The following is a 27,748-nucleotide window of genomic DNA, read 5'->3' on the forward strand; positions in this document are numbered from 1 at the left end:
TAGCCCCTCTTATTTCTGACATGATTCCAGCTTGCAAAATGTGATAGGTTCTGAGAAGTTACCGAATTTAAACTCTTGTGCAGACTAAACCAAAGCATCAGGTAAGAGAGCAGACTGGTGCCACAGGGCAAGCATTGCTGGGCTCTGCAATGTGCCAGACACTTTTTGTACCCTGAGTCCCATTCCAGCCCTCCACTACAGCTCATGCTCTTTCTCTCCCTGCTCCACTTCCCCTCTTCTTTTATTTTAACCAAGAGTCTCAAATCTTGTTTTGCTGCAGGACTATTTGGAGGCTTTATTTTTCAGCCTTTTCTCCAGGCTTCTGGAGAAAAGCTCCACATCCCATAGTTATAAATAGAAATTTGGGGTTTGCTTATCTAAATGGTTTACAAAAACCACCAGCAGCATTTTCAATAAAAATGCTGCGATGTTTTTCACTTTTAAGGTTAAAAGCAGAAAAAAGAAGAAGATTGCAGAACCCATGAAGAATTTCTCCTCTCTTAAAAAAAAAAAAAAAACAACAAAAAACCAAAAAATGTTTATATAATTCCAGAAAAATCACTTAATTGCAATTTTCCTTTTTTTCCACTACAAATGATTATTAACAAGTGCAGAGTGATGAGTGAAAATACAGCTTTGGAGGATTAGTTCAGACTTGTGCTCACAGGCCCACTGCTGTGCCTGTGTGAGCACAGTTAGAAGACCTCATGCTGCAGTTTATCTAAATGATCATCTTTCCTTTTTATTTTTTCAAACATTCCCAACGTAGTTTCAGAAATTAAATGTTACTGTAATCTTTATAAATTTTCAAAGATGTCTGAGTCCAGGGTGTGGACCAATAAATTGGATTCTGTACCATGAGTCTTATGACTTTTATCACTACATTCTCAGCTGTTAGTGCCAAGATTAAACTTTCAGAAACATCTCAAGCATTTTGAATTAAGCTTGATGAAAACCACCAGCACATACTCTGCCTTCGGTACTGCTTTGTTCTTTGATTTTCTTTTTTTTTCTCTTAAAAAAAAAAGAAAATTTAAGGTCTTCTTCTATCTAAGTCAAATTTTACACATGTGCTTTTAAATCAAAAGCAATCATATATATGCCCCCATTTAAAACCATTTTGACTGCAGCACTTCTGCTTTCAGACAGAAAAAAACAAATACCTGTAAATACAGTCATGTTTTTAAAAAAAAGGAGAGTGAAATTATTTTAAGTGCAGTGTCCTAGTGACAGCAAGCAGCCTTCCACTTTTAATCTGTTTATAATGCTTAGTTTGAAAGCAAATTATTAGAAAAAATACATTCAACATATAAGATCTTAATATATATGTGTGTGTATATAAATCTGCTATATAACAGATTAAAAGTGTAAAACCATAGACTATGAGGAGGTTATCACTTACAAGAATTCCATAATGAGATTAATTAAAGAATTACAGCTGCAGTAAAAGGAGGGCAGATGAAATTAGAAACAAATAATTTTGTTTAAAATCTTCCTCAGTTATTTCAACCACCCTTGGTGAAAGTGGCAAGGGAAAAAAGAAACTCTCACATAAAACTGATTAATTCCTTACATTTTACAGGTATGAATTCTCCTAAATAAACCACAGAGATGCAGTCTTTAAGAAATCCATTAGCTATTCAGACTATGCCTTTTCCTAATCCAACTTTATTGCCTGCAGTAATTTTAAATATTATCTTAAGCCTAGTGTAAGATTTCCCATTTATAAATATATCCTCTTTTCAAGATTTTCTTTGGGAAACAACTCAGTCCTACAAACATGCACGTGGCTGTAACTTCATTAGGATGTTTATGGAATGAATCTAAAGAAATTTCACAGTGTAGCCATTTTTTTCTGGGTTCTGAATTTAACCTTTTTCTCTTCTCCAATTGATTCTGCTTTGATGTGATATGACTGCATACAGGCATCCTTCAAAAGAATGCAGACTGGATTTCTCCTGTTCAGTTTAATTTCAGTTTAACCAAGCTTTTGAATCCCTCCTCATGGTTCAGGTGGAGCCATCACAGCTGCAGCAGGAGTGAGTGACTGCATTTCTTTGCTTCTTGACCCTGTGCATCTGTTCCTGCTCTAGCACCAGAAATATGCAGTCTGTTCTCCCTTTATCTCATTCATATTTGCAAGGATTTTCCAGACCACCTCCATTTTGAGTTCTTCAGAGTATTGCTGGATGCATCTTCCCAAGGAGAAGATTATTGCCATGAAAGAAGAATTTTTTAAATCTCTGCAGATAGGTAAGTAATAACTCCTACTGCCAAAGGAAAAATAGAGCTTGAAAATTGAATAGAATGTAAAAGATTTCCCTCCTGTATCTGGAAATCACCCTCCTCACCTGCTGTGAAGATTACTTTCTGCCTTATTTTGATTTAAGTACATTTTCCACACACTGCGCCCTCTCTTACACAAGAGCCTTGCAAAGCCCAGGCTATGCTTGATTTATAAGACCTGCCAGCTAATAGGGTCACAATTGGTATTGTCATAAACCCAGGAATATTTTTTCCTTTACTGTTTTCCCTAAGAATACTGATTTTTAAAAACAACATTTCACCAATTTTGTGCAGGTAAGAACAAGAAAAAATTCCCTTAGGACATAACACAGCTGAAAGTAATGTTTGTGTAACAGCAGCAATGTCTTTCCAACAGCAGAGAGGCAACCACTGTAATAGAGTGCCAGCAGTGTTTGGTCACATAAGTGATGAAGATTTTGGTGTTTTCATTAAAAAGTTTAAATATTTTTGAAATTCCTTTCATTGTAGGACAGACACTTTCATTTCCAGAGCTCTCCCATCAATACTAAATCTGCACAAAAGGGTGCTCAGAACCACAATATGCTATTCACTCACATCCTCTGGAGGTTGAGTTTTAATTTACTGTATTTTCTGTAGAAAGCAAACAATTCTTTAATTCTGTAAAAAATTGTGGAACAAATTTATGCCATCAGCTGTGCTATATTAGAGAAAATTCCTTCTCCCTTCAAGTCTAAAGCTGTGAGTCACTAAACTGAGTCTTTAGTGTTCTACTTATCTCTACATTTTCAGTCTGAAATTGTTCAGAGTAAGGACTGTCATACCTTAAATATAGATCATTTTGTGGAATGTAATTTTACACAGCAGTGGAGCAGTACAGCAAATAAAATGTCAGCCAAAAATGCTCTAGCTTTATGATCCTGGATACATGCTGAAGGAAACACACTTTTTTCTTTGCACTCAAAAAGAAATTTTGCCAGAACATGCATTAAAAGAGGTCAACAGTCCTGCAAAGTGCTGTTAATGCATAAAGTAATTTTCATGCAGTTTCACACTTTCTATCCTAGAGCACTTTGCAAAACTAATAATAAAGAGTATAAAAGATGGGCTGAGGGAAGTCTAAAGAACTTCACAGGAGTAAAGAGGGAAGTATCTTCTTACTGTCTTTTTTTAAGTATCACATATAAACACACTTTCATAAAATCATGGTTTTACCTAGAACAGACCCTTGCAATAAGGTTTCATTGTGCTGAAATCCCAACAAAGCAGACTCTGCCTGTTAGCTCACATTAACTGAGTCTTTGGCTGATATTTCCATGGAAGGTATGCTGATCTTTCTAGTAGTGTCAATAGAATCACATTACTGCTCGAGTCATCATTTTCTAAGAGCTATTTGGCAGCTCACCATCCATCCCCTACAGTTAGATTCAACACTGTTTACAGATCTAATAAACAGAGTTAGCTATATACAAATTAAAGAGATCCTTCATTATTTTTTCTAATATGGTTAATTTCATAATAAAATGCTATATCTACTTAAAAATGCAACTTTTTCTTTTTTGACCATGAATCTTAATGCTTTATTTGTGATATCTGAGGTTTTAGTAACAATAAATGCTTTGTCTGCTTGATACAAAGAGTTCTGTGGTTTAATTAAAGGGGATTAATTGAATTAACCAAATTAATTAATTCAGTTAAACCAAATGCTTAGAAAGACAAGGTTAAAAAGTAGTAATGTTCTGCTATTCATTATTGTGTGAGTGTTCACAATCCACTCCAGCACAAAGTCAGCTGGTTTGGATAGTGAAAGCAGTTAAACTAACCTTGCTGACTTTACACTGGAATAGGGTTTAATGACACTAATAAACAGCAGGATAATGAGAGCAGAAAAAAGAGCAGCTGGAGCACTAACAAAATGAATTATGGCATCACAGCTGAGATTGATAATGAAAACCCCTGGACAGTAACTTCTCCAACTAGTACAGCTGTTTCCAAATAGCCATCTGCCTGGGCCCCAAGGCTATTTGATGTGGGGATACTCTTAAATGAACTTAGCAGAGCTCAGTTAAGAAATTACAGAAACATTGTGATAATATTGAAAGCTGATGTGGTATTAGCAATATAAACTTATACTGGTTGAAGAAAAAAAAATTGAAAAGTGGTAATTTTGCAACTTTTTTTGATGTGATGAAACAGCTGCGTGTCCTAGAGTCCTAAAATAAATTATTTGATGACAGGAAACCTCTGTGAGAGTGACTAAAAGGAAATTTGTTTTTCCTTTTGAAACAATTGGCAAAGGAAGTCTTATCACTACATAAGTCTCCAAAACAACTTAAGTATCGTTTATAGGAAGATTAAATTTCTTCAGACACACGAGGTCTTCACTCAATTCAACTGTCAAATGACACAGTCCACCCTTAACCCCTGTTTTTCTTCATTGCAGCATTCTGAGAATGGTTCACTTTGTCCTCTGAAAATGAACTTGTAATTTTCCCCTTTAAGATTTTAGATGCATGAAGACTGCAAACTATGACTGTGTAATCACATAATATTCATCCTTTGCCACACTGCTGTGTTGTGAATATACAGGTTTGTCTCTTAGAAGTGAGAAACATGAATATCTAACTTTTGCTAGTATCATGGACAATGGAATGTGAGAAAAAACATGCCTTGATGAGATGATAAAAATATTAACAAATTGAAAACTGAGTCCAAGCCACAAACATTAAATTGCAATCACTTAAAAGGCATTAGCAAGCCTGTGAGGTCAACCTCTATCATCATCTCCAGAAATGCAATTTTCCAACAATTAACACTGACAGAATTAACCATGTATTACAAAGAGAAAAATTCATCTTTTATGTTTTGAATTTATAATGAGAATAATTTTATTATAGGAAATTTGAATTCACTGTTTTCAGATACTTAAAGCCAGATATATCTGTGGTTTCTTTTAAACAGAAAAGATGCCTACATTTTTTAACCACGTCAACTCAAAATAAACTGTAGTAGAGAGTAAAGCCTTGCCCACAAACAGGACAAAAAAAAAATACATTACAAAGCCAGAAGCAATCTGGCTTTATTTCTCTTGGCAGTTTTTTTGGTTGTTTGAGTTTGTTTTCTATTTTTTCTTTTTAGAACTGTACAGACCAAATTCTGCTGTAAATAACTACAGGAAAATGCCAATAGAATATTTACCAGATTGAAATTCCACAGTCCAGAAAAATTGTACTACAACCCATCTGGTAACAATCAGCTTTACACGATGAGTAGCTGGTAGGTGTCTAATCCTGCCCTACAAAAAATACTGTGCCAGCAAATTGTCATAGTTTTCCAAAAGTATTGCATTTAAGCCTTATATTGTATTTTTCATTGCCACTTTCAGCTGCACAGGCAACTCAAGTAGAGTAAGCATTGACTGTAAAGAAACAGCCAAGCATTTCCACCAGACATTACCTTCTCTCTCAGGATTTGTGTTCTACTGTGTGCCCTATTTTTTTAGTACAACTCAAAGTATAAAAATTCAACACAATGTAAAAAACCAACCAACCAACCAACCAACCAAAAAAATCCCACAACTTAACTCACTTACCTTTGGCTTCCTGTTTAGCCCAGAATTTTCTCACCACATCATGAATGTACCTCTCCTCTCTCAGCTTCTTTTGCCACTTACGGAGCTCTTGTATTTCACTGTCACAACGAACCTGGGAAAGGGGAATCAGAAAAGAAAACTAAAATTATATACCTTTGTGTTATCCAGGATGAGGATACAAATTTTTTCACAAGGCTATGGCAGGGAAAATATGTGACAGCCATCCTGTTTGCTGGGCCTGAGGTAAAAGCAAAATCCCAGAGGTTTACAATTTTCAGCTTACACAGAAATAAAATCCACATAATTGACAAATCCAATTGAAAACATAAATATGTCTATTAGGGGATCACTTTGATTACCAAGGACTCCTGGGAATGAGATTGCAGTGAGATGCTAATTCTCTGAATTAATTAAAATTTAAAGCCTTATGCTGAAGGGTATTAGTGCCTTTAGAAAAGCATAACACTATAAAACCAACACACTGACCAAAATAATAGAGCAGAAGAGGAGCATGAAGGGTCATGCAGAAGAAAATTTATTCCATCAACCTGATTCACACCTGCCATCAGCTGCAGATAGGCTGACTGGCAATCCCACCCACACAATTTTCACAAACTGGAGAGCCATTAATCTGTTATTTAAAGTAATTGGCCTGCATTACATGGTACCTATTCTTTGTCAGTCAATCACCCTGTGAAAGGCATAATTCTGCTTCCACACAAGAAAAAATACAACAAAGGCCTTGACTTCATTTAGATGTAAGCTGAATTTTTCTAGAATTGTTTCTGTACTGGTGTAGTTTCCACTAACATAGAAGTGAACTAGCTACTAGCTTTTACCACTTCCACTTGCTGTAAGCAGGATTTGATTAATTAGCAGAGTGTTGCCCATGGTTGGCATTCACACAATTGCTGCCTCCAGTGCACGAGATCCTGTCCAGAACAGCAGTGGAAAGGGACAGGCCAGCATTACCTTGGACACTGGGGATTATTCTCTTAGTCATACTCAAATTGTAATAGAATTATTTTTAAAATGCATTTTTGGGGTTTGGAGCTTTTTCCTAAATGTCACATATAAAAATGCAATTCTGTTTCAGGACTACATTCAGAGAAGCTGAGGCTGCCCCATCCCTGGCAGTGTCCAAGGGCAGGCTGGATGGGGCTCTGAGCATCTGCTCTGGGGAAGGTGTCCCTGCCCATGGCACAGGGATGATCCATGGTGATGGAACTGGATCATCCTTAAGGTGCCTTCCAACCCAAACCATTCCATGATTCTAAGGTTCAGTGTCCCAGTAATCCAGTCTGAAGTGGAGCAACATGGTAGAAACAAGCAGCAATAAGTTCAGTTTCTCCTGGACATATTTTTGATTGCAGGAAGATAATGACTTAGTTCCCTAGAAAATTTCTAAATCGAATTTTACATATTGTATTCTTACAGGATATGTGAAGAGTTTGTTCTGTGACCTGAACTCTATGATATGCTCTTCTCCATTACACCCTGCTTTTCTCCCACTTTACTGAGACACATACAGAGCAAAAGAGCACATCTTAGTTTTCCACTAGTTACAGAAAATCCCAAACCTTAAAGAAAACAGTTTCAATTATTTATCAAAAGTATTCTTTCCTCCCAGGATTTCTCCTCTGTGCTGCAGCTCAGAATGCAATAAACAGTAGCTGAACTCCCATAGCACTTTTCAATCCACTTAGGAGAAGATACCTTGCTATGTTTCAGACAGTGCACTGGCAGGGCAGAAATACAACACAAGGTTACCCAGTCAATAAAAACAGACAAGATTTTTGCTCAGAGACTTGAGATCAGATACACCTTAGAGCTCCAACAATATTCCATTATACTGATATAGTTCTGCTTTATCTTCTATAAAAGTTACAGGGGCTTCTTACAAGGTTTCTATGAATTTTTACCAAATTAAAGAAATTACAGCTACTAGTGACATCAGCTATACAAAAAAAATATATAATGTTCTATTAAATTCATCAAATACTATTTTCAAACATAAAATATAATCCAAACACAGGACAATTTCTTTAGGCTTGCAAGACACATTTTTTTCTTTTATGCTGCCATGTATGCTTTTATAAGCCAAATAATTCCTAAATAATAAATGGAGTTTGTCTGCACAGGAAAGGGTTAAGGAAATGCTTATGTGGCACAAGGATATAAATGACAGAAGTGCAAGAGGCAGGGAGATGGAGAAATCACTACCTGTATATCTAAATATACAATTTCTGAAAACATGATGTGTCCATTTACAATCTCAGCTGTGTAAGACCTGTATTTTGGCCCGTGACAGGGCCACAGTTGTCTCTGTACATTGAAAATAAAGACAATAATTCTTAACAGTTAAAAGATAAAAGGCAAGTATAGTAGCTTCTGTATAGTCTCCCTAAGCAAATAAAACAGTGGCAGAGCAGTGAAATACCCAGGGAAATGCAGAGTTCTGAGATAAAGGCAGAGTCAGACACTCAAATACTCCCAAGTCAGCATTAAATCCAAGCAGTAAAATGAGCTTCCAGAACAAAGTGTCTTTTTAGAAAGTGACCAGAAAAGGAAAAAATAACACAGATATGCCACCCACAGTAAAACAGGTGACAGGAATGTTACAAAATACCCTAACAAGTTCCAAATATGCTTAATAGCTTATAGTTCAGCATAGTTATAATGCAGTTTAGCCTACTGAAAATGCCTTGGAAAGTTCTTCTGCTTTGAAACCAGAATACAATGCTAGCATGATGAAAAAGCCATGACTTAGCAGCAAAATCTCCAGGCAAATAAAGAGAGAGTCAAGAATCTCCAAACAACTGACATGTGTCTCCTGCAGCCCAGCCCTGGAGGAGTCTTAGCTTTGAAGGGAGAGTTCACTCCTACACTTGCTGGAAATAACAGGGAATATTTGTGTGACCCTCTGGGTTTAAGCCTTTGCTAGTAGCCACAGCTTGCTGGAAAGCAAGATAAACTGTGATATAAACTTTATATAAACAGATATAAACTGAAATGGTTTTTATTTTATATTGTGATAGCAGAAGCACAACTGCACCTTGTGAGATACAAAGCAAAAATGGAGCATTTTTATCTTCAGCTTTTGCTCAAAGGATGTGTATAAAATAGCACTGAATATTTACATAATGCTGTCCAATTTCAACTCCAAGATATTACAAGATTTAGTTCAAACCCCCATGCTTTCACTGCTAGGTGAGAACATGTAGCACAGCAGATAAGGATAACACTAAAGGTTCACTCACAGACATCAGAGGAAATTCTATTAATGAAAAATTTCTGTTAGTCTGGAATAGTTATGTAAATTTTAAAGATTAAAAAGAGCCCATTAAAAAAAGAAGGCACCAAGCAAAGATTCTGCAGTACGGGGGTGAAGGAATAGATAATATTTTGCTGGAAAAGTGTCTGGAAAATTGACACCAAGCTGAATATTGCCTTGGCCTGTGACAGATGAATGGAACCTCAATAAAAAACGATGGTGGGAAGTGAAAAGGAAGAATTCTGATGACAGAGCTGTTTCAAGTCTTACTTGAGTGCTCCTCCTGGCCCTCAAGGAGCCCTCCCAGGATGATGTCCTCCTTTCTGTGATCTCCTCAGAGAACTCAGCAGCTCTATTTTCCACTGCTATTTGTTCTGGAATTCAGTTCTTGATTAAACTTGAAATAATTGTCAGAGTGCCCATCAATGTCTTTGTATGAAACATTGTAGCAAGGACTTGGTTGATGGCAGCCATTAATTATTACTACAACAATTAAACAAGTGTTTTTCTGAAATGTGCTGCAGATAAGGATGAATTTACTGTTTTGATCATGCTTTATTTATCAGAGTTTTCAAGATTCTGTAGGTTTTTTCCCCCTTTACATAGAAAACCTTTATTGCCTGATCCATTTTTGCATTCTTTGCCATGTGTTTTTGATACTGGCATGCTCAGACAGCTAGTGGTAGCAGGAGTAAGTTAAGTATCAAGAGAAGACTGATGCTCAGTCAGTTATATAACTAGATAAACTCTACTGCCTGAATCAATATGGTCAAGAAAATACCTCAAAAAATGGTCTGAGTCCATAGAAGATATGTCTGAGAAGACCAAGAATGAGGTACCTGTCTCTCCATCACACTGTCATGGTATCCATGTGCTCATGTTTAATTATCACAGTGTCAATTTTTATTTCAAAAGCAGTATTTCAAAATTCTGAATCCTCTTAATTATAAAACAAGGTTTAATGAAAATCTTTAGCAAATAGTTTAAAATTTTGACACAAAAATATCTTTAGAATGCAAAAAGGCATTATTTGTTAGCATTCAGTTATTATCAGCTATTAACATTAATCAGTGTTAGCTGACTGAGCTATTTATTTTAAAAGCAAATAATCTGAATTCTTTGGCAATTTTTTATAATATACTTATCATTAATGTGATGAAATCCCATTTAAGCTTAGTGTTCTCTTAATCTGCAAGCCCTAGGATAACACACTGCCCTATGTAGTAATTTGGTACTAATGATTTTTATTTTATATTCTGATTGCAATTTTTAATTTTTAAAACCCCATGTTCTTTCACCTCAAATAAGGTAAAACATTAATAGCTAATTTTATAGCCTGAATTATTTTTTATGTCTCCTGCCTTTTACAGCTAGAATTTCTCTCTCATTTCTGGGAATTAGTTTAGAATGATAAATACCAGTGTGAAAATCCTGAAGTTCATCTGTGCAAGGAAGGATTGTGCCCTTCAGAAGCTTTCAGAGCAGCAGAAGATATCTGAGCAACCTTGCAGTGTTCAGCAAACAGAACTGTTATTGGATAATGGCTGCCCCCACTGTAAGGATGCCTGCAGGGACACTGTCACTGCTAATTAATGTTTGTGTCAATGCTGTCTCTGTTTAAAAAAAGAAAAATAATGGGAAACAAACAAGCAGAAAGAGTCACAAAAATCCATCAGTCAAGAAGAACATTTCAAGGTATTTCATTGTCTTTGGCTGAACAGCACATTATGGGAGCCACTTATATATTCATGCTTGTTAAAAATAGTAGAGAACTTAACAGGGAGTGTTTTAAACTGATTGTTATTTAAAGAACACCTGACATCCAGAGATGTCTCACTGTCCATCACAACAAAATTGCTGCTATATCTGGAGGCTACTTAAAAGCTTAAGTTTTGATAAAGGAAGTCAAAGACATTTCTTCATCACCAAAGTCACCTGAATTTCAAGTCCATTTCTTCCCAAAGTGTGAAGGTATTAGAGCTTTAAAAAAAAAATATTTGATAGAATTTTTTCAGGATTTTCAAAATAATTTATCTAGTACCCTAGGGTTAGCATGGCTGTTATCCTCCATAATAATAGCACTGGACAATTTTCTTTGTATTTTTTTTATGCACCTTGCTTTTCCCTCTTAAACTGGAATGGCACTAGTGCTGTGTTACTATTGAGCCTTACAACATCTGCTTGTCATTTTGTTTCCCTTTTCCTTGAAAAAGAGCCTTCATGCCTCTCATAAATCTCCCGTCTCATTCTTGGTCTCAACTCCTTGTCCTTCCTTTCTGGATGCTTTTATTTCTCAACAGACCTCCCCAATGCTCCTCATGCATCTCCACACTCACTCACACATCCCTGCATGAAGCAAAATAACACTCCATCCTTGAGAACTACCCAAAGCAACTTGGGCAACAACAGTTAAAGGAAGAAAATTGTTCAGTATTAATTGTACTTTGGAAAATTGAATTTCTGTGGATTTTTTCTGTTGCTGAGGAAAACAGTGAGATTACATCAGCATAAATGCCTGTGAAAAAATTGAAGTCACTAGGCATAAGGCAGAGCAACATCCAAAGCCAATGAACCATAGGGGTCTCAGCAGCTATTTATAGCATCCCCTACTTAAAATTTATGTAAGGATTTTCCCTGGGGCCTTCACAGTCCTACAGTTTTCAACATCAAGCACAATAATTATAGATTCCTCTTACCCGATAACCTCTCCAGAAGGACTGGATTAGAATGCTTGCTTCTTCTTCTGATAGAAGCAGAGATAGAGGAACTGGTGGTCTAGGACTTAAAAAAAAATAAATTTAACAGACAGCCTATAAATGTAAAACACTTTCTTCCCTAACAGTATATTTTATCAAAAAGAGAAAAGTTGTTCAGGAACCTGAAAGACACAAATTTTTACTGCTCTGAAAACAAAATGCACAAAGAATGTCCCCTTTACAAATATATTATTATACACGCTACAAGAATTCCTTCTTAAAACAAGAATGTACAAATGGCACATCAAGCACAGTCATTTTTCTTACTCTTCTACATGTGCTTCAAACTGCCCCTATTATGGTAAGGTTTGGGGTGGCAGTGGGAGGTGGGCAAGGGAAGCACTCTGCCATTTGTAAAGCAGGGAAGGTTTTACTCTGTGTGTGTGCAACAATGAACAGACTTATATGTAAATGTTTATTACATTAAATATACAGAATATAAACATATCTTAGCACATTCATTTACATTATGGTGTCACTTTAAATTAAAACAGGCTGGAAAATAATGATTATCCTATCTGCATAGCATGAACCTATGTTTAGAAATGTCTAAACAAGTTCTTAAAGTGCTGAAATTTTACTTTTGATACCATGTGCACTTACTTTTGCTGATATAAGAATGTAATACATTTGTGAACTCAACCATTTTCAGCCCAATATATGGTAGCTTGAAAGCACATTTGGTGATTCTATTGCTACCAATTTTAATGGGAACAAGCTAGTAATTAAATTCAGCCTTCACTAGCAAAACCTCAAATGACTATATCAAACCTTGCTTCCCAAAAGCCATTATCTGTGGGTGTTGATTTATTTCTGAGATATAATGATAACAAAAAATATCAAAAAAACCCCATTCATTGCAAAGAACAAAACAAAATTTATTTCTATACTGTCTTTTATGGGAAATGTAATTTGCAGCCAAAGAACTAGAGTGTAATAGCACTGCAACTCATGAAAATACCAGTTCTAAAGAGAAGCCTTGGCACAGCATTGGAATGGCTGCCAAGAGCCACTCTCCCTGCATGGGGAACAGACTGAACACAGCCTTGACTTGGAAGAACACAACATGATGGATTTGGATGCAGCACCCACCTACAGACACACAGAGCCCAGGCAGGAACGTGATCTATAGTATTTATATTATAAAGACACTGCAAAGCCCATCAATAACAAGCCATTTATTTATGCAGCCTTACATTTTCTGGCTAAAATGCCGCAATATCTTTTGGAAATTTATTTATGGCATATTACAGGCCAAGCTTGGAGGCTTGACAGCTTACATTTTCCTTTCACTTAATTTCATTCATATTAGTCTCTGCCCTAGTAAGCTTCCTATGCTCTCTGACATCTTGCTCTTAGGGCTTGTCTTCACTGCAGGAGCATTTCAACTTGGAGCACAGCCTCAGCTCTTATCTAATGCTACACTGACTGCACTGGCTCAGCCTGTGTACTCAGCTAAATTGGTCTCATCATCATGTCAGCTGGGTTTTGGCCTACATTTATTTTAATGTGAACTAAAACCTGGGTCTGTTTGGAAAAAGTCGAAATAAGGCAAAAATAAAAAGCAGTCTCTCCATTGAGCTAAACTGTCTTAGCCCTGTGAACATTAATTAGCATTTCTCCTGCTCAGGGGAAATCAGAAGTGCTGGACAAGCAAGGCTTCCTGAGATAACAGCTTCTTATAATCAGACTTAAAAATCTGAAGCTGGACTGTGCTGGTTTCCCTGATAGGCTTTCATCCTCTGTTCTATTTTAGATCTTTTTGAAAACCAGAACTTAGGGAAAATCACAGGAAGACCTACATATTTTACAGCAGTTATATCAAAGCACTGAACTTTCTCTAGGAATAAGTACATCTCCAAAGAACAACTTGAGATTTCTCTTAGCCTGCAAGGTCAACTCTAGCATTTCTTTGCTTTCATTTTCAAATTATAAAAATGTCTAGTTTATAATCCCACATTAAAACTGAGAAAGCAATATAAAAAATCAAGCAAGAACAGGATTTCCTTTTTAGTAAGACAGTCACTGGCAGATATCAATCCTTTCAATGGCACAGCTTTAAAGACCAGATGTCATGCCAGGGCCAGTTTGGTCTAAGGGAATAAATGGAGAATATACACAATTGTCTGCAGGTCAAATAAAAATAGAATGTGAGCAGAAGCAATCACCCCTCAGCAGTCAAGGAGGGGAAGAGGAGTTTGTCATTTGTGGCAGAAGGCAGCTGGATGCCTGCAAGATGCAAACTGACAGTACAACGTACACTGACTGCATTCTGCTTATTTAGTCCTTGATTATGCACAATCTTAAAAACCCACATATGAATCAGTGATATCTATTTAGATATACATATATTGCTTAACACAAGTTGCACCTGTAAAAGACCATTAAAAAAAGATTTTTCTTAAGTATTTTATTTTACCAAATCTTCATAAAGCAGACACTGACCAAAGTAAAATTCCAGAAACATATTTCTTGCTTTCTGAGCAGACTTGTACAGATTTTGATTCTTTGAGATATTCACTACTCATATGACATTAGGAAAGGGGAATTTCACACCCAGAAGATACAAACCAGACTTGCATTAAATAAATGTAGGAGGCATTGAAAAAGGTTCTTAATGAAGACATGTATCAGATTTCCCCATGGACAGAAGATGGGGTTCTCAAAGAATTCTGAAAAGGGAGGAAGAGAGTCCTTCCATTTTCTTGTCTCCAAAACAGACAAAATTTCTTATTCCTCATAACAGAATCTAGAAACAGCTGCCTTCCTTAGGTCTTTCTTCTTACATGCCTATCCAAAGCCCCAGAAGTGTGCAATAATGAAAATGTACTGTTTTGATTCAAAATAAATGTCTCAAAAATCTCTTCTTATAAATACTAAGGTCATTTACCCAAAAAGCAGGAAAATGGTGGTTCATAAGCAGTCAGACACTGAAGTACTGATTCATCTGACCTGGTATTTAAAATCAATTACATATATTGATCAAATATTACAAAGGCACTGTATGAGACTCAGATTTCCAGGGAAATATTCCCATAGACACTTGACAAAAATACCCTGGAACATTTTCACAGGTCAAACAGAGTGTGAACTGAGACCTTTCTTTGTAACATTTTCAGTATTAATACAACTCTTCAATAGTCAGAAATAAATTCCTAATCATTTGTCTTCTTTTGCAACAATCTAAATGCACAAGAATAAGATTATTAGTATTTGAGAAAAAAAAATCCTTACAATATACAAGAAAACATTTTAGTGCATTATATGGAGAGTACATTTTTGAAGGATTGTAAATGTGAAAATAACCAAATTTTATCTTCTTAAAAAGGAACTGCAACCAAGTAGACATCTTAAAGTGTGACTCCTGCTAGTTGCAGGAATCTGAACTCTTTCTCCAAATAAAAGCCCCTTTATACTGTCAATAGTGAATTGAATTTAAAAATGTTATAAATACATTTGAGAGTGTTGTCAAAGTGACCATAGTGATAATATGCATTCAACTGTTTAACACATACCAACTATTTATACACTTGCTTATCTATTTATAATGAAGAAAAGGCAAGACAGTGGGGAGCTAACATGAGCAAGTTGTTATGTGGGGAGGCAGAGTCATGTAACCAACAGGAGACTGAGGCAGAACAGGTGATTTGGAACCAGAATGTCACAGGAATTAGAGGAAGCACAGCAAGAAATCTTTGTAATGAGAACGTGCCAAAAAATAGCAGAGCAAGAATCTTTTGTCTTCAGTTCTGTCTGAAGATTTCAGTGGATTTCTTGCCTCAGCAGGCTCTCCTTGGGAGGACATGCCCACTGTAGGGCTCCAGCTCAGCTCTCCTGTGCTTGCATACTTGCCACATATTTTGGAAGTCACAAAGCATTGCCTCAGCTTTCTCTCTCCCAGGACCAATATTTATGCAGTCTGTGAGTGTGTCTGTGGGCCTGGACTGAAGGAAACCAAACATGGACCTGTTCCAAAGGCCACTCATGTCAATGGGAAAATTCCCATCTATGTTTGTGTACTTCAGATCAGACTTTGTATGCTGAAAACATGAAAAGCTTCCCTTAGTGCTCCAACATTAGGAAGATGTCACAAAGCACTTATAAGTTCTCAGTTTTCTCACTGCTATTTTGACAATCTTTACATAAATTAAAGCATTTTTAATGCAGCAGATATTACAGCCATAACACCTTCAACCCCATAGAGCAACAATACAAAATATAAATATTTTACACAGAAAATTTCTGCAGTCTTTCAACACACAGTTTTTAGTAAAAAGTCTCTCCTTTGTTACCCTGAATTTTGCCACATTACTTGAATGGCAATTTTTATTTGGAAACACACAGAATAACATCCACAGAGATGTATTTGTTGGATTTCCTGTTATTACAATAAATTGTTATTTAAAGCTCAAATTATTAAAGAAACTTAAAGAAGAACATATAAGGCAAACCAAGCATACTCCAAACATGGCTGGAGTAGACACAAAGCAATGAAATATAGCAGTGTGCAGAAAGCACAGCCTGTAGAAACTGGGCATATTATAGACAGAAAAAAAATCAGTCACCCGTGCAAAATTACCCCTATTGGCCATCTGAGAGCTGACAATGAAGTCAACTGTAAAGGCAGCTGAGACCAGCAGACTTCACCCAATTAAAATATCTGGGGGAGGGAGAAAAAATAATCAATGTGTATATATGTGTATATAGATATTTGGCAAAAAGCCACTACTCCAAATTTAGTCATGGTTTATATCTTAGCTGCCCACTTCAGTAAAGCCCTGATGAAGTTATTTTCTCTGTGTCTGTACACTTGTTTTGGTACACACAGGTAGATTAAAACAGGAAAGGTGTCCTGCTGAACTGGGTAGCAAGTAAATATCTCTAATAAAAAAGAAAAATGTAGATTAAAAAATCTTGTGAATTATTTTTTATCTGAACTTCAAAAGCCAGGAAATGCTTGTTCCTCACATAGGTGCATATACCATATACCAGTCTCTCTCACTGAATGTAAGGTCCAGGGTTATGTTGAACAATGTTATCATATTATTAAATTTACATTACAGGTTTTTATATCACTGTTTTTCAGAGCAAGGGAACAGTGTTTTATTGGTTTCTTCATATTTCTTTTATTAAAATGCTAAAGAAGGCTGGGAAATGATGCTGCCATGTTACTCAGACTATCTATGCCAGAAAAGTAAAATTTCAGAGAGACCAGAGCATAATCAGAGCTCACTGACTTTCCCTGGCCCTGATTCAGTACACAGAGCTTGGTTACTTGCAACTGAGCTTCAGTGCTGCTCAACCAGAAACACACTGCAAAATGCTGACAAAAGGCAACTGTGCTGCTCATTAGCATATTTATAGGATTACAAAACATCCCCAGCTCTCATTCTGTTTCTTCACCTGGTTCTATCAGCCTCAAAAGGAGGAGCAGGCACATCAGTTTGTACCCACCCCACCAAACGTGGGCAGGTTCTGTGCTCAAACTCCCCTTTCCTGCCCTCGGAAAGGTGCAGCTGTCCTTTGAGGCAGCAGAAATGTCTGCCTTGTGATATGGAGATCACCAGTCAGCACTGAAGCTGCTCCTTCTACTGCTTTTGAAATCTGCTTGGGGAATTGAAGGTTCCCAAGGGATGGAATATTTTGTCAGCACTCCGGGTAACATGCAAACTCAGTGCCTATACTAAGATGTCACAGCAATTATTACACTAAAGCTGGAAACAAATTCAAATTTTACAAGCTCCTTCACCTACAAAAACTAGTTTTGGAAGGTACAAGGTTTGCATTTAAAATTCTGAAAACTGATGCAGCATTTAGGTCTCCTTATTAGGGAAAAGTAGGCTGCAAGATCTCATTTAGAAATGCATTGCACAGAAAATGAAGCTCATAAGACTGTGGCTTTGACTATTCTTAAAAAAAATAAAATTGAGCTTCAAAGAAGAAACTGGAGGCACTGGAGGAGAGCCAAAAAAGTCATACTCAAGTATGGAATATATTAAAAAAAGCTGGATCCCAGATAGAACAAAAACAATAGTCCTCTGGGGATTTTTGTGTTTTGGTGGTTTTCTAAGCTTTAAAACTGCTTGGCACTGATAAACCCATCTAATCAGTTGGGATGAGGATGCTTCCCATCAAAATTTCACCAGCACTTTTTATTATATTGTCTCTTATATATTCTTAATCTTATTAAAAAAAATTTAAACTCCTTTCAAAATAGAAATGGAAATGACAATAAAAAGTATAGAATCAATTACATTTTAAGTGTGATAGCTGGAAGAATATAATAATAAACTATTTATGACATATCCAGGACATAATAATAAATTCTCTTTTTTAATTCTTATTTAATATTGCAGCCTTTCACTTTGCTCAATAATGTTTACTTAAAAAGCAGCATTTTTTAACTCTGTAATTTTAGGATAAGATCACTAAAAGTAGTTATTTAATAATAATTTTAATAATTATTATTTTAAGAGCCTAGCTGTTTAGAGGATTTAAGATGAAGTGTATCAACTTAAGTGGGACTCTGACACTCCGGTGTCCTTGTGGAGCTGTCACTCTGTTATTTAGGAGCACCACCACTAACAGAAGCTGTGAGTCATCCAGGCTGTGATTCCACAGTGTATTTCTCTTGTTGGCAAAGCTGACTTAAGCAGTTCCTGCCACCACCTCTCTATCTTAGCAGCTCATTTGTTCTATTCACCTTGCCCTGAGCCCTTCATTTTAATCCCTTGTTTGTGCCAATACACAGGTTTGCCACTCCCCAAGGTGAAGCAGACTGGAGAAATGATCTGTTTTCAATAGCTGTACAAACCCTCCTGGCACATTTAGGCAGAGAAATTCCCTGCTCAGAGTAGGGCCCTGATCAGAATAACCAAGCACCCTACCAAACAGACAAGGTGGTATCAGGGTGCCTACAAGCAGGGTGGGGTGAGAACAGGAGAGAGCAGGGAATCTTTTGTTAAGCTTTACCTCCAAGAGAAATGTCTGAGAACTGTGATCTTAAAGATTTTAGCTTTGGTACAAACATCCATCCTCACAAACCTGCAGCACCAAAACAGCTGTACAGGCCAAGGGCTGAAGAAAAGGTTACAATAACCAGGCTGCAGCTCCTGCTCACTTTACAAAGCACCAAACCACAGCCTCAAATGGGCATCTTGTTGGCAAGGACTGTGTTTGACAGAATGAGGCAGATGTGTCCCTGCAGAGGCAGGTTTGAACAGCAAGTTGATGGCTGAAGGCACCAGAGCTGAGATGAAATGGGTCATTTTCCAAAGGGGTCTTGTACTTAGAAATGTCCTACACAGCTCTGACCACCTCTCAGGGAATCAGAATTCACCCTTTTGACACAACTGCCAGCTTATCCACAAAGACCTGTAATAAGGAGCATTCCTCTTGCTCCATTGATGTCTCAAGGTTCTAAGAGTCACACGTCAAGAATTCAAAAAGTTCCATTTCCTCTTATATCATGTAACAAAGTAAATGTATCTACAAAGATATTAATCACTATGTTTTCACCAATTACCAATCCAGATTCCAGTTAAGTTTTCAAATTGAAATTTTTCTTTAAAATCTGACCCCTGTTAGTTTCTTATTTCCTCACTATGGACTGATCCTTTGCTTTTCTCACACAGCAGCTGTATTGAAAGTAAATGCAGTCTCAAGGACTGTAGCATTTCTCTCATAACTATTGTGCTGTTTGGTTCTAAGAAAACAACAAGGAATATATGATTGAGGCTGCCAAAAACAAGTGCTCATTTCTCCAAGTCATGAATGTCTGCAGAAATGCATCCTGATGCCAAGGACTGTTACAGGTATTTCAAAAGCAGCTGCTTACAGTTAGAGAAGAATTTCTTGACTACACTCTCAAAGATTTCCATAGGAGAAAGCAGCACTGAAAAAATTGCTTTACTTCTTAGTACAAAGATGTTCATAACACTACCAGTCTATGCAAATGTCCTTCATTCTACAATTAAAATGTTTAGGAATTTGAAATTAATTTATCTGTGAACAATTCTGGTACAAAATACCTTGTAACTAATACACTGGCCAGTTAAAAACTATCACACAGTTCTTTGTTGCACACAGTAAAGGGCATTTTTGAGGGCACAACTGCAACATATTGAGGCTCTATAACTTCTATGGGATAGTAAAAGAATAAAAGGAAAACAAATTATTCTGAGTACTGCAATAACTTACTGGTCCTTTAGCCAGTCCTTAACAAAAGGAATGGAAAACAATTCTGTGAATGACTCATCTTTCCTCTTTGGATTATTGCTAAAGAAAAAGGAAAACAACTCATATTAATTTAAATTTCAGCTATTCAATTTGCAAATTAGTGCCTTGGAATACTGAACATATACTTAGTAGCAAGAAACATGAATAACTTACTTGTATAACCACTCAGTTAGGAAATCAGTGGGAATAAATTTGGTTCTTTTTTCCTAAAGACAGAAGACAGTTTCAAATTATTTATTATTTTTGGATTGGTCAAATGTTTAAGATAAATTGACTGCTTTTATTAAATAAAATATAGAGTGCATTACTCTGTCTACTCTTCATTGCTACTGCCAACAGTCAGTGGCTCAGCCAAAATTTTAGAAATTTTGTGGAATGATTTCAAGACAAACTATGAGTGAGAACATTCTACATATATTATCTTGATATTTACTGCAGTATATATAGAACAAAGTCCTCTGAATGGTGCTCTAAGTGGCAATGTCATTGTGAAGAAATTAACAGAACTCATTCAAACATGAAAATATGTCGTAAATTCCTTGCCATTTTGTTTAAAGTTCTATTATCATACTCAAAATACTTCATTTCTTCCACAACACAGAGGGAACATTGATTGGATATTGGCTCCTCCTGCATGGAACCAGCCTGAAGATGCAGTGAATACACACAGCAGAGTATTGTGTGGCTGCTCTGACTAAATCATCTCCTGGGTGGTGCAGGAAGGAAGGCAAAACCAAAGGAAGGCTTTTGTCTGTCCACAGCCACAGAAACCATGAACATTACAAAGAACCAGGTAAAAAGTTCAAAACCTGGAGCTTCACAGCAAAACTTTTGTGCCCTTTGCTCCCAGTTCTCAATCTTAACCAACAAAGAGAATTTTACAAAATGTTTTGCAGCAGGTTGTCCTTGGGCACTCGTGCAGCCAGTAGCACAGCAAGTCATTCAGAGCCTGAATTTTGATAAAGCCAGAATGGACCAGGAAATCCTGGTTTTTAAGCATTTCCTCTGACATTCCATCTTGACAGATTGAATGGATAACTGATACAGGTGCTCATTCTGCTTATCACAAACCACAGTAACCATAATGTGGAGAATAGAACATGGAATTCTATGGAATAACAGAAGAGCTTGATCAGTACCTTCAGAACCCCTGTGACATGAGATGGGCTCTGGATGCACAAAGTCACAGAGAACCCTAAAACACACTGAGCCCTGCAGCCCTGGGGCACCAAGTGCTTCATCACAACAGCAGCCACTGATGTAAAAAAGCAAGCTGAGCTCCCATCCCAACACTTGCCCTGTCAAACAGGAGATTCAGCTCTAATAATTGTTTCTTAGGAAAAAAAATTCACACTGATCAAAAGCTTTTGTGAAACTGCTTAATGTCACAAAAGAGGCTGAAGTCTTGATTAAAATGTAAGAGGTTAAGATACTACCACTGGCTAAGGAAAATACAATAAACATAAAAATTGAAAAATTACTTCATTCTATGCATTATCCTCAGATGTGAACAGAGAGGGAGAAAAAATGTTCTGCATAGTGTAATTCTTTCAGTTGATGGTATATGTGATAATCTGGGGGTGAGGCACAGGTGAAGTGGAAGAGGAACATGGTGTGAGGTGCTGACTGCCAGGGGAGAGCTCAGGGCAGCCACACAGCTGGGGATGACAAGTGTGAAGTTCAGTGCTAGGCTGCAGGGCAGTCCTACAGGATACCCAGGAAAGCTTTTCGTTTTCTAAGACAATCTTACCCTTGGTAGAAATACAGTCTGACTCCAACAGAAGAAAAAAGAAGGAAAAAAGGGGGAAAAAAAATAGAGAGCTTAAAAACAAAAAAGAAAGCAGAAGAACAGAAGATGAAATCATCATAAATCAATTATTAATCCTGAGCCATACATGCCTTTATCATCTGTTTTGTGACAACCAAAGCTTTGGGGTTCAGGTAGGGCTCCATTAAGTGCTTGGCTGGGAAGAAACAGCTCCTCATGCAGTTTTCACACTTATGCTGATACCAAATGCTGTTCCAAGAAGCCCAACACGTAAACTTTAAGAGACCAAAACCTTCCCTGCAGAGCTTTCTATGAGTCACTTCAAATGTTAAATGGACAAATCCTGACTTGCACAGAGTCTGTAAGCAGAGTCTGATTGTGACTGTACAGCTATTCTCAATCACAGGATGAAAATGGGTCCCCCTACTTAGGGAATTGTTTCAGAGAATAAATTCTACACTTTGACAACAAAATTCGATTTAATCTAGCAGTTGTAATTTAATCTGTTTTAAGTAAATTGCTTTTCCTTTGCAATGGGAAAAAATGATCAGAACAGGGTTCTCAAAACAGCCAAAGGAATCAAATTCATCTTGTTTTATCCTTCTTAGGAGAGAGGAATTCAATCAAGCTGAATATTTTTTATTTTATTTTCTTTTCCAGGAAACAGTTTATTTTGCTAGTGAATTAAATCATTAGTTGCACAGCAGTCAACATTTATAAAGGGAAAAAATTACATAAATTGACCTGCCTTTGACACATTCCCCCTATGCTGCATGAATCAGGATAAAAAACAGGAAATATCTGTACAATGTGCATTGTTAACCTGCAGATGTGTTTATAAACTGTTTATATTCAGAATTCATTTTCCATTTTTCAGTTTAAATATGATGTGCTTGCAAATAATCATGAAAATATACTGGTGATCAGAAGATGGCAAAGTCATTAGGAAACCTTCTTCCATTCCCTTTCCCTGATCTATCATAATTTTAAATATATTCCATTACAGAGCCTGATACAGCTTCCTCCTTCTGTGATAGCTAACTAGAAAGAAAAGTCAGAGTTATTTTAATAAAAACATTTATACATTGTTCAGTTTAATGCTGAAAAATGAATGCATTAGTTGGTTCTCATGAAAGAAAAGATTGAAGAAAATAGTCTTTCCCCTGTAGGCATTTGACAGCAGATGGGGAAAAACACAGGAGAACTTATGTAGGAAAAAAAAAAATCAGTGAGGGAATACACTGGGCAACCTAATAGGTTTCTTTCATCTCTAATTTAAAAATGAAGTTTCTGCAGACTGCTCTCATATTTGTGTCAGTTTGAAGTCTGTACATATATCTATCAGCTGGTTTTTCTAGGCTTTAGCTTTTCAGATTTTTTGTATGCATCACATAATGCAAGAGAGTCTATTTTAAATTAAATGCATAAATTGTTATGTTTCTTTATCAGCTTTCAAAAAAGATCTTTCCTACACAAATTCCTACTTCCAGCATAATCATTTCCCTTTCCTGACTTCCCCATGTGATTGTACAATTCTTCCTCTCCAGACATGGATGCACCTTCTCTGGTCTCTCCCTTGAACTCCCCTGTTGGCTCCAGAATCTGATTTCCTTAACACAATTTCAATTGCTCAAAACCTTTCCTATTTAACTTTTCCTGCTCTTCTCATTCATCTTAATTTCCTTTCAAAACATGAAAACCTTTAGTCCCTCTCATCAAAATCCCACTCTTCATTGCCTCTCACCATTCCCTCTCTCTTCTCCTGGGCTCATTCCTCCCTTCTTCCAGTGCTTCTTCCATTTATCTTCCACTGGTTTATTCTGTACCACTGCCCTTTACAGGCCTTAGTGACTCATGTCTAGCCAGAATTCAAACCCAGTATTCTCTTCTCATCCTTCATCATTTCACTTAGCTTCATCACAATTAATCTTCTTCATGTCCTGTTGTCTCATGAATTCCATGAATCTTTTCAATCTTTGTTGTCCTCTTATTTTTGGATGCTCTATTCCAATGTGTTTATCACAAGATCCTTTCTCCCTGTTCCTACTTTGGGTTTGTAAGGACTCTGCTTTTGATCCTAAAATTCAGTTCAAGTTATTTCTTTAGCCATTTTAACCCAAATTATAGCAATTGGGGTTTTTTCCCTCCAAATCCACATGGAACAACACATTTCTTACCAAACTAAAGGATAACAAAAAAATCACATATTTATGCCAGATAAGGAAACAGAATGTGCAAATTCAAGCACCTGGACAACAATGGAAAAGAACATAAATATTCAATTATATGGCAAGCATGAAGAGCTTGTTTTCCTAGTTATTGTTCAAAAGGAGGAAGAAATGAGGTCACAGTGGAATACTATCACCTGACCTCAGCTTGCTTTCCTGAGCAGGGCATCTCTTCACATAAGTGGGTTTTCTATAATGACCAAATTCATTACTGAATTACTGGAGAAAATAACATTTAAAACCAGATCCAAAAAAAACCCCTGATATGTTATATCCTATTATTATGGATGGTTTTCTTGCAAAAGACCAAATTAAAAAAATACTGCTTGTGAAATAAAAGGCTGTAACTTCCTGCCAGTGATTTGAAATGAAAAATACAAACTAACCTCCAAACACTTCTCCTTCTCTACTTCATGCAGAAGTGCAGCCAGTCCTGGCAGGAGCACTGGGAAGATGTAAAACTCCAAGAATTCTCGAGGAGAACCTGAGCAAAACAGGAGAGCCTTCACTCACAGCTAAGCACTTGGATTTCACAAAACCAGCACCATTAGATATCCTAAAGTCAGTACCAGTGATTTTGTCAATACCATCACAGCTTGGACAAAGCAGATTCATTCCCTCCACAGACAGCCACTGGTCTGTCCTCACTTCTCAACAAACACAACACAAACTTGGGTAAATTTCAAACTAAATGTGCACCAAACTCAGTGTGCCTCAGAGATGTCAGATTCAGTTTTAAGTGAAGAAACTCAGACACCAGAAGCAGTTCAGTCACAGAAGTGAAAAGCTCTGTGAATTAATTTACCCTGACAGGAAGAAATTAGCCTGTGCTGAACTCAGTGCTGCTGCAGTTAGACCACTTTGGTATCTCATGCCCTTTACAATCAGCATTAGCAGAGTTAGTCATAAAACTGAATTTCTAGACAGAGGAAAAACCAAAGGTTATATTTTAGTGGTGCTGTGATTTCTTTGTCATAATTGCCAGATCCTTCAGAGGTTTTAACATGACTCCATGTACCCAACCTTTCCCCTCTCAGAGGGCTGTCTGGGCTGGCACCTCTCCTCATTCAGGCAATATTCAGGTTTTGGTGTGATCAGCAAAGATTAAATCATACAAATGCTCTCTTCTGGCAACACAGCTGAAACACTGAATTTATTCTCAGCTTTATGCCTTTAATTAGTTAATATACTGCCAGAAAATGCTCATAATTGGGAGGACACTATTTATATAGAAGGCAAGGATAACACTGCTTCTGACTAGCACCAGGAATTCCTAATGAGCAAGAATTAATGGAAGGGAAGACAAAATGAAGGGCTAAAATGCATAATAAGAACACACTGCTGCTTGGGAAATTTCTTATAAAGTATAGGAATTGATAAAAATGGAAGAACAAAACTTCAGAGCTGCTTCCATTCTTGTCTGTAATCAGATGGAAAAAGACAGAATTTTGACAGCAGTTTTCAAATTCAATTGTCTGCTTAGTCTATTGATCCTAGTTCTGCATTATTAAATCAGAGGAAGAAATGCCTGCCATTTCTGGTTTAAGTGCCTAAATAAAAAGTCACTTATTCAGAAGAGCACAGAACTACCTTAGTAATGCATAATTTGATATTTCTTCCATTGATCAAGTGGCCAAGCTGGTTCTCTGATTTCAGACCAGAGGCCAAACCATACAAATTCCACACAACAAAGGTGTTGGTGCTCTTAACACTCTAAATTAAATAAATTCCAAATCCTTGCCATATACAAGAGAAATAATCACAGCAGGGTTCAAGATAATATCCTGCTACTTACATTTTTTTGGATCAGGGGGGTCTCCAGGGGGAGTTTCCCCAAGTACAGGTGGCAGATATTGGGGTGTAGGGGCAGAAAAAAGTTGTTCCACAGGAATTTCTGCTTCCAAAGGCACCTGCTCAAAAGAAATGTATCCTGTCTAAATACCCCAAAAGACTAGACAAAAAAACCCACAAACCAATTAATCAATTAATCAGAAAAAATTAGAAGGTCAGTTTAAAAATATGGATTTAGAATTTCTAATTCAAATATTGTATTATTTATGCACTATCTGTATACCTGAAAATATATTATTACACTTTAAAAACTTCTGCAGTTTCCAACACACTAAAATCATCAAAACCTAACAGAAGGTACATGACTCCCTTTTACAGAATATGGTAGTTATTACAATTTTTAAAATATTTTATCCATTGTAAGAAATAGTAATTATTTGTAAATTAATACTGGTAACATTTTCTGAATAAGTATTTTCCACTCATAAGCTTAAATATCTCTTTCACATTGTTCAGAAGTCCTGACATTCACCTTTTACAGAAAATAAACTTTTCTTGTTAGCATTACCCAAGCAATTATTTGGAATATTACATTTGTTGGTTCAAATAAACTGTTTGAAAAATAATAGTTTTGTCTTCATTTTATGAATGAGTCTACCCTGTGGGTACCTAATTTTCACATTTCATTGTTTAAAATATTTTCACTCCATCTCTATGAAGATTTTTACTTGAACTGTACTCACTGATTCTTCTTTTGATTCAGGATCTTGTTTTAACTGAGGATCATCTGAAAACTGAGGCTGTTCCTCTTCATGCTCTAAAAGTTTAAAAAAAAGTGCAATATTTACCAGGAGACCCTAAAAATATATTTCTTTTCCTCCTAAAGCAACATTATTGTAAAAGGTACTTATTTAGGTTTGAAAAAACAAAAGTTTGTATGTAATATACACTTGTTTAACATGAAATCTAATGTTTTAAAACAAACAACAACTTTAGACACTCTTGTATTATCCTCTTGAGCTTTAAGTCAGGCGCAAGGTTCTCACTGACAAAAAAACCGTTTATTGGGAAAAAGGTACCAAAATAATAATTCAAAATATTTAAACACAGGTAGAATGCACTGAATTAACCATTGTTTTTACTAGCAGACAATACTTTTCTAGTTGACAATCTGCTTTTCATAGTGAATTACTCTATGAGCAATTAAATCCCACAAACATGGTTAACTATTACTGCCTCCAAAATGAAATGAAACTAAATTAAATTAATTAAAATAAAATAAACAAACAAAACTTCTGATAAACTAAAAGCTGTACATGACCTTCAAAGATACTGAGTGACTCAGGCTGAGAGAAATGAAGGACCAAGAGAAGGAGCTTGATCTGGGAACACCCACAGGTGCCACAGCGCAGAGCGCTGAGAGCCCGGCCCAGCAGGTTCAGCTCCACCATCACAGCGGGGTTTAACGGCACCACCAAACCCATGGGTGCTGCAGGTGTTGGCTTGGAATAATTAGCCTAACCAAAAAATGGCCATTTTAGTGCAAAACGCCTACTTTGGGCATCATGAAGTACTGAGGGAAGAAAACCGCATTGGGGAGCTGCAGAATGCAGCGCTGCTCCCCCAGCTTTCCAATCTCAAGTGTTCCCAGACTTTGGGAGAAGCCCAGGGGCTTTGCTTTGGGATGGTGCTCTGAAAACAGATATTCTGTATCAATATGACGTTTTACCAGCCCTGACACCTTCACCTCTCTGCTTTCCCGAGGCAATACCCAACTCCTGTGGGTACAGGATCACCCACACCGCACAAGGGCAGGGCAGAGGCCGTGCCACGGGC

The 27,748-nt window shown here is 36.8% G+C and overlaps 1 protein-coding gene across 2 annotated transcripts in view; it reads right to left on the reverse strand.

Moving 5' to 3' along the window:
* The window catches only part of IQCK (IQ motif containing K), a 34,778-nt gene that overhangs the window by 6,691 nt on the left and 339 nt on the right, over nucleotides 1–27,748 (reverse strand). The window contains exons 2-8 of one of the 2 annotated variants that reach the window (XM_026793857.2): nucleotides 26,656–26,729; nucleotides 25,917–26,031; nucleotides 24,508–24,605; nucleotides 20,279–20,331; nucleotides 20,087–20,164; nucleotides 11,828–11,912; nucleotides 5,858–5,969 (exon numbers count right to left, since the gene is read on the reverse strand). In XM_026793857.2, coding sequence (XP_026649658.2) covers nucleotides 5,858–5,969; nucleotides 11,828–11,912; nucleotides 20,087–20,164; nucleotides 20,279–20,331; nucleotides 24,508–24,605; nucleotides 25,917–26,031; nucleotides 26,656–26,729 — 615 coding nt within the window. The remainder of the gene's footprint in view (nucleotides 1–5,857; nucleotides 5,970–11,827; nucleotides 11,913–20,086; nucleotides 20,165–20,278; nucleotides 20,332–24,507; nucleotides 24,606–25,916; nucleotides 26,032–26,655; nucleotides 26,730–27,748) is intronic. The other variant, XM_026793858.2, reaches the window with a different exon arrangement.

Source organism: Zonotrichia albicollis, chromosome 16 (genome assembly GCF_047830755.1).
Source record: "Zonotrichia albicollis isolate bZonAlb1 chromosome 16, bZonAlb1.hap1, whole genome shotgun sequence".
Classification (NCBI taxonomy): Eukaryota; Metazoa; Chordata; class Aves; order Passeriformes; family Passerellidae; genus Zonotrichia; species Zonotrichia albicollis.